This window comes from Plasmodium cynomolgi, chromosome 14, assembly GCF_000321355.1.
Source record: "Plasmodium cynomolgi strain B DNA, chromosome 14, whole genome shotgun sequence".
Lineage (NCBI taxonomy): Eukaryota > Apicomplexa > Aconoidasida > Haemosporida > Plasmodiidae > Plasmodium > Plasmodium cynomolgi.
The window spans coordinates 2,423,348-2,431,310 of NC_020407.1; the positions used below are offsets into that span (position 1 = coordinate 2,423,348).

The 7,963-nt window shown below is 45.7% G+C and overlaps 3 protein-coding genes across 3 annotated transcripts; all 3 read left to right on the top strand.

Annotated features, from left to right (window-relative positions):
* Window positions 1–1,004: 1,004 nt before the first annotated feature.
* PCYB_146340 (hypothetical protein) lies at window positions 1,005–1,589 on the top strand (the record flags this gene model as incomplete). Its single annotated transcript, XM_004225104.1, has 1 exon — window positions 1,005–1,589. A coding segment is annotated over exon 1 (543 nt), but the record flags the coding sequence as incomplete, so codon positions are not given.
* A 1,725-nt stretch (window positions 1,590–3,314) lies between these two features.
* On the top strand, window positions 3,315–3,668 carry PCYB_146350 (ubiquitin-like protein; the record flags this gene model as incomplete). The annotated part of the gene is made up of 2 exons (XM_004225105.1): window positions 3,315–3,420; window positions 3,553–3,668. 2 exons carry the CDS (start codon window positions 3,315–3,317, stop codon window positions 3,666–3,668), a joined length of 222 nt encoding a protein of 73 aa, XP_004225153.1.
* Window positions 3,669–6,009: 2,341 nt separating this feature from the next.
* Window positions 6,010–7,943, top strand: PCYB_146360 (hypothetical protein; the record flags this gene model as incomplete). Its single annotated transcript, XM_004225106.1, has 1 exon — window positions 6,010–7,943. A coding segment is annotated over one exon (1,934 nt), but the record flags the coding sequence as incomplete, so codon positions are not given.
* Between the last annotated feature and the right edge of the window lie 20 nt (window positions 7,944–7,963).

Consider the following 7,963-nt stretch of genomic DNA (forward strand, 5'->3'; position numbering starts at 1 on the left):
TCATTTGACTTCTTACGCCTGTTACCCACTGGAGGGAACCCGAAAATCTTAGTTTCTTTTTTTTTGCCAATTTTGAAGACGATTTTCCACGAATTAGAAGCGCTTTTTTTTTTTCCTGAATCGAATTTGCAGTTAAGCTACCCCTCGCTAGTACGACTAACCTGTGACGAGATTGTAAGGAGGTCCCCACGACAGGCCACGAAATTGCGACTAAGGGGTAGAGGATCACCGAACTGCTACCAACCGACGCTAACTACTGCAAATTGACGCTAACCATTGTTACCCAGCGCTAACCGCCTAAACGATACAGCCAAAAAAGGGAAGTTCAAAATGGGAGCCACTATGAGCCACCTCCGATGCGTAACGAGCGTAGCAGGTTAGAAAGCCCGAACAGAAATAGGCTTCCCCCTGATGGGTAGCAAATGAGAGAGAAAGGGAGCCAGCCGTATCGCGTACCCTTCGAGACCATGCCATTTGGGTGGTGGTACTCCTCCTCCATCGCCCCTCCTATTGTCAGCGAATTTGTATTGATAAGCCAGCGAATAGCTTTAACTGATCCGAGAAAGCGGTTTGGCCATCGCTGTGAGGTGGCAGCCTTCGGATGCCAGTTTTGCAAAAGGGAGAGGATGGAAGAGGGGGGGTATTTATGCATCATCCCGTCAATCCCACTCTTGATGGAAAAAAAAAAAAAAGAAAGTTGAGGCAAGGCTGGCGTGCACGTTATGTGGCCTCCATTTGGTGATGCGAATGAGAAATTATGCATCGATACCTGCATTGCGAAAAGGCTTCAGAGACCTCCCCGATTTGACGCCCATTTTAAGAGGCGCCTACCAGCGGAGTGTTTTTACATACCAGCGAGTGTTTTTACATACCAGCGAGTGTTTTTACATACCGGCGAAGCATTTTTACATGGCAGCGAAATGCTTTTGCTGCGCTGTTGCGTCGCGGTCCCCACCGCTTCTTCACTCCATGTTGGTTCCTTTCCCTGCCCCCGTCCCCTACAGGCCTCTCGAGCCTTGTCCTCTCGCTTTTCCCCAAGCTGATCATGAAAAATCCGCAAGTCCTGAGACCGTTGCTTAACATAAGTTGGGGCTACCTTTTCGGGTCAACGTTCTGGTTGTGCTTCTTCTCCGAAATTGGTTTGATTAGGAGCTTGAAGAACATCAGGCGAATCCCCATCCCCGAAAATGCAGAAGAAGCAAAAAAACAGTTGGAAGAAATGAAAAGCATGGAAGGAGATTTTACTAGAAGACGAGAAGACTTTCAATATTTTTTTGGTTTCTCTACTCTCTTTTCTGGCATACTGCTTTTGTCCACCGTCAGATTAGCAAATCACAATATGCAACTGAGGATTAGCTCCACCATTGTTGCTTTGTCCTGCTTGCTAAATAATTTGTACCTTCAGAATAAGGTTCATGGTTTGAAGATACAGAAGGAGAGCTTATATAATGAGTTGATTAAAAACCCCAAAAGTGAAACTGCCATTGCTGAGATTAAGAAGAACAAGAAAGACTTCCACATATACCATGGGTTGTCTCTCCTCTCCCTGTACGTTTCCTTCCTCGGCCTGACTCCCTACATTTTTACGTAACGCGTCCCCGCTTAGCCTGCGCAGGTGTGTGAGTTTCCTCGCCGTTTTGTACGCATGTGCATATGCGTGTTTGTATGCACATGCGTGTTCGTGTGCGCGTCTTCCCTCCCATCCATTGTGGATACCTGGAAGCTGCGTTGACAGTAGCGCTTGGAAAAGGTCAGGTGGGTGCGGAGCGTTTGTGAACGCCGACCAGCGAGACGCCCACTCAGTTTGCATTTCAGCAGCACAGTGGCGCGTGCTCCGACGTTTCGCATTCACGTCGCTTCGTTGCTTATTCACTTCGTCGCTACGTTGCTTATTCACTCCGTCGCTTCGCTGCTTATTCACCCCGTCGCTTCGCTGCTTATTCACCCCGTCGCTTCGCTGCTTATTCACTCCGTCGCTTCTTCACATGGTCGTTTCCTTGCTTGTGCAACGGAAGCACGCATCCTCCCCCCCATGCGCATTACAACACACATGGAGAGAAGGCTCGCCCCTCGGACCCAGAACAAACCTTTTTCAACGAAATGAAACTTTCTCATTTTGCCTAAATTATATATGTTATCGACCTTTTTAAGAACAGGCGGGAAATGTACCCCCTCTGTCGCTACACCATTTTGGTGGGCCGCGAAAGTTGTGTCTCTCCTTTTTTGTCACCGCGAGGAGAATTTTTTCTCAAAAAAAAAAAATACATTCTCCAATAAAATTAGCTGAGTTGTGTGCAACGCGGAGATGGCGTTTTTCTTCTCAGAAAGCATCAAAATTGGTGTATTTACAGGGGTGTTTTATTTTTATTTTTTTTTATTTATTTTTTGTTTTCTCTCATTTCTACGTGGTCAAATGGCCAGTGGGGTGACAATCCTCCAAAACTGTTTCCCTCCCGTAATGAACATGATGCCGCGTACGTAACAGCATAACGTACAATTGGGTCAGTTCGATTAGGGGCCCCCTTTTTTTAAGTTAAAATAAAACCGTCGAGTGGGGAGACATACCTACGCGCAATAAGCATACGCCATGGGGATAAAATGCCAGTCCCAAAAAAAAGAACAAAATAAAATGGTAGGCTTGAACCATATTGAAAGCAAAAAAAAAAAAAAAATTGTCCTACATAGCCTTTCGGAGTTTTCCCTTTGCTAAGCAGCGCTCTCCCGTTTAGGCACTTCACGGATGGCTGCTATAAATTGTTGTAAAAAAATTGCCGTAAAGGAAAAAAAAAGATTTAGTCCTGTGAAGCCCCAGTTATTCCATAGTTTGGTGAGAATATAAGAATATTTACTCTCTAACGTTTGCCCTCTACACGGGTTGGGAAACCCATTTGAAAGTCCCCTTTTTTTTGCTTCACCGCTACATCGGTTAAGGGTTTTTTTTTCTGGCGAAATTACTCCCATTTTGTGGCTTCCACTTTGCCGATCCCGTTTTGCCTTTTTTTATGCCCACGAGGGAGACTACATCTCGCGGATAAACGCGATAAACTGGACTCGCGTGGAGGCACAACAGAGGATTGGTCAAACGTCACTTGGGGGTGAAGACACTGGTGAGGGCTCCCCCCTTCTTCTGTTCCCCATTAAGCGCGTCCAACTAGTGCACCGGCCGCTGAGCATACATAGTCGATCACTCAGCGGAGCGTACATAGCCGCTCACTCAACGGAGCATACATGGTCGCTCACTCAACGGAGCATACATAGCTGCTCACCCTGCCAGTTCAGCCAACTCTGCCAATCTGCCACCTTAGAGGGGAAAAATGATAGAAATAATACTGAACGACCGGCTGGGGAAGAAAATCCGCGTGAAGTGCAACCCGGATGACACCATCGGGGATTTGAAAAAGCTCGTGGCGGCACAAACAGGTAGGATCTTCTTCGTTCGCTTGCACTCGTTAGCGGTTTCGTGGCACGTCCCCACCCGCGTAACTGTTGTGTGGCAGACTCTCCCACCAACGTAATCACCGCTTGTCCCTTCCACCACCACCACCCCTGCAGGAACCAGGGCGGACAAAATACGAATACAAAAATGGTACACCATTTACAAGGACCACATCACCTTGCAAGACTACGAAATTAAAGATGGGATGAGTCTCGAGCTATATTATAACTGACTCAGTTGAGATGACCCCACTGGGGGGGTGACAAGCACACATGCTAAGCCAGAGCCGGAGGGAACCACCAGCGTGGGTATGCACACGCGCTTTCAGCATATTTGTGCCCTCCCCCTCTCGGTGGTTGAAGTGAAACGAAAAATGATGGAACTGCTTTCGCGGAGTAAGTAACCAAAAGGGAAAGCAAAAGTTGGCACTTCGATAAAGCGGCACTTCGACAAGGCGGCATTTTACGAAGGTGCAGGAATTTCCCCCCACATGACAAATTACATCCTTGTGATGAGAACACTCCCGCCTGACAGGGCCCTATCGGAAAAACCAACCGATGCGGAAAATGGGATAATCAGTCGCAACGAATTTGATTATGCAATTATGTTTTAACACTCCTTATTTTATTTATTTTTTTTTTACGCAAAAAATATGTATAAGTTGTTAATGTACCTTTTTTTTTTTTCTTTTTTGCGATTAATGTGTATTTATTTTATTTTTTATTTTTTTATTTTTTTTGTCTTCATTCCTTCCCCATTCCCTATGATGCAACACTGTGTTGCGTATGTCAATACAAAAACTGGAATGCCCCCCGAGTAGACTTTTTACTTAAAAAAAAAATATTCATAACTTCATATGATGATCCCTTTGGGGGGTATTGTATTCTCAGGAAATTTTTATTCCTATACATATATAACGTCCATTTTGGCAAAAGCAAAAAGTGGGAACATTTTGCGATTGCCTCTTTCTGGCATATGCTGCTCGTGTGGGTACACTACTTTTCTCCGCACTATTTTGCCATTTTTTTTTTTTTTTTTTTTTTTTTTTTTTTTCCTTTTTAACAACCGCGGGAGGAGAAACTAAGGCTTGATGGATCACCCGCTGGAAGGAAGGCATGTATTCCCATCCTGGGCAATTCGAAATCGGCACGGCTACCTGCGCAGATTGCCAGCTTGCCTACCTGCGCGGATTACCAGCTTGCCTACCTTTCTGTACCTCTTTGCAAATCACGTAGCTGGGCGCACAGAAAAAAGGGGGATCTCTCTCTCGCCCCTTTTCTTCTCACCCATACCATATACACGTATATCCTTACCTGCACGTTTTTCTGATCACTTTTTCCACGTTTTGGTTTTCTCTACCCCCTTTCTTTGCTCCTGCCTCGGGTCAGTTCTTCACCATTTCTACGCGACATGTGCCATACCTGCACTGATTTATGTATGCACAAAGTTCGCGAAAAATTGTAGGTATGGTATTTTCCCGTGCCTATGGCGAGGTGGGGAAAAGTCCCCCCAGAAAAACCCATATGGGAGGTGAGGCGTACGTACATAATATCATACGGCACCTACGGAACGTACATCGTGTACATAAAATAAAGTGACGCCATTGCATCTACTCTTAAAAAAAAAAAAAAAGGAGGAAACATACAAAAAGGTATATACAGATGGGTACATAACAACTGGATTTTTTTTTTTTTTTTTTGGCTTCCTTTTTGTGCATAACTCTGCCAACCCAAGTTTGTACGTACGTACAGGAGCCTTCTTCTTAGGGGCACGACAGAGCTAACTTCGCCCTTGTCGGCCTCGTCACCCATCGTCACCCATCGTCACCCATCGTCACCATCGTCACCATCTTCACCCTCGTCGCCCTTTTCGCTCTCCCAAGGAGGGGAAACGCGCTCCTGCGAAGAAGCACGGGGTACACGGATGCGCCCTTCGCCTGTAAAAAGGGGGGATAAACCTGGCACAGGTTACCATTTGAAGGGAATACTACTACTCGGAGCGCTGTGAAGGGAACACTGCTACACGGAGCGCTGTGAAGGGAAGAACCACCTTGCGCTGCCGCCGCGCATAATAATGCGAGACTTTTTCTCCCCACCCCCCCCTTGTGGGAAACCAAACGTACCATTATCCTTGGTTTAGGCCTCTATAAAATTACGGCGGTATAAATCCTGATGGGCGTTTTACGCGGAAGCGGGGAAATACAAAAAGGGGAGCTTTTTTAACACGAGCTCCCGCGGAAGGTAATATGCATGTGCTGTGACACGGTGATTGCGTTTACCAGTTGTGCCTTTGGTCGGTGCAAGAAACCTCCGCAGCGTACTATACCTCACTGTGTAAATAGTGGTCGTTCTGACAAAGCATTGTGAGTCTTTCACCTCGACCGGCACACTTTGTGAAGGTAGAGAAAAGGGAGGGAAGGTACACACGGTAGGTAGGGTATACACAGCCACCAGCCAATTTTTGCCCTCAAAGAGTTAATAAAAAAAACCCTCCCAAATTGGTGTACCAAGGAAGATATAAACACGTTGTAGTACAGAGGACCATACGTTTCCACCACCGCGAGTCTCTCCAAAATGGGTAGAGGACTGACAAAGCTACTCGAAATCAGCCTCTTCATCGGGGGGTTCCTTGTCATATGGTACGTTACAGGGGAAAAAATATTCAGAAAAAAAAAACAAATAGTAAAAGAAAATATCCTTCTCATTTTGAGACATCTATGCCTAGAAATCTACAAAGTACTTAACGAAACATCCAAGACAACCAAAAGTGTGTATGACATGATAAAAAATGAACCCAACACAAGCATAGAATTGAACAAGCTGGAAGAAGTGCTACTGAATAATGGATATAAGCAGAGGATAGAAGACGTGGAGAAAGACGTGTTAAAGAAATTTGATGTAACTGTGGAGGATTTTTATGAGGAATTGAAAAACTATGAAAAAGATGAAGACGTACAGAAAGCTCTAAATTCCATTAAAAAAATGTATCATGAATCGTTGCTAGGAATACAACCAAAGTTACCCTCCATAAATGAAAACATATCGCAAGATGTTATTTTAAATTTGACCAGCTTGATTTATAAAAAGAAGAGAAAAATTTATAAAGAAAAAATTGATTCTATGATTAAGAAAAATCAGGACTTTAACTTAAACACGACCTTTTCAAATTCAGACTTTTTCAACAAATTGCAAAAATCAACAGAACATGTAGAAGAACAAGTCATTAAGGAAAATCAAAACTTAGTCCCCAATTTATTCACTTTTAAATATCTCGTGAACTACTACTCGGATGATATCAACTTTGTACAGAGAAAAAAATACCTTGAATCGAAACATGGAGAAAAAATGATTAAAATTTTGAAAGTGAAAAAAATTAAGAAAAAAAAAAAAATCACGAAAGATAACTTAAGTAACAATAGCTTTAAGAGTACACCTAGTCAGAATTCACTCACTGATCATACCAGCTCTGACAGGAACTGTTTTGTCACCCCACCCACTAAACAGGATGACGTGGACAATAATGACCTGTTGTATGGCGCGGGTAGTGATATCAGTGCTGGAAACAATAATAACGCTGCTGCCCCCTACCTAGAGATGATTCCCTCCTACCACCATGTTAAGGGACTCTACATGGGACAGGACCAGGGCCAGGACCAGGACCAGGACCAGGACCATCACCCGGACCATCACCAGGACCATGACAAATTCGAACCTACTGCTCCTCTAGACGAACACATAATCGATTTTGAGCAGAGTGCACAAAACGTTGAGGAGGAGTTGAAGGAGAAGGGAGAAGAAGAAAATGAAGAGGGGGGAGCACTACTGGGAGTAGTAACCCCCTCGGATGATGAAGTAAGCCCGGAAGGCTCCCCACTCTCGGCCCAAACGAATGGCGGTCATGCAAATGAAGGGGGGGACGGCTGGATTCACGGAGAACATGGTCACGAAGAAGGGGTTGATCTCAACGGAGATTGCACAAAAATTGAAAAGGATGCAAAACAGGACGATGCGGAAGTTGCGGAAGATGCGGAAGATGGAGTGGGTTACCCAGATGGCGGAGCCAAAACGGAGGAACCATCGGAAATTAAGGAAATCGATCAGGTTGACACCCCGGATTTGAATGTCCAGCCGGAGGGGGAGGACGACAAGGCTTCGCCGGTCTGCCAGGAGGTGGACCCCTCTGCGCAGGTGGAGGAAGCGGAGCAGGATAATCAGGAGGCAGAGAAGAGTGTAGCTGAAGAGGGAGGCGCCGTCAACGAAGAACTCGCTCAGGAGGAGAATGAGCCAACGAATGGAGAGGCCGATGAAGGAAAAAGAGAAGACGCGCCCCTCCCACAGCAGGAGGACGAGGGCGTCGCAGTCGAAATGGTAGAAGCGGTGAAGGAGGAGCTACCAACGGAGGAACCCTCAAAGGAGGAGCAGCCAGCCGAAGAACCCTCAAAGGAGAAGTCACCAGCCGAGGAACCCTCAAAGGAGGAGCCGCTAGCCGAGGAACCCTCAAAGGAGGAGTCACCAGCCGAGGAACCCC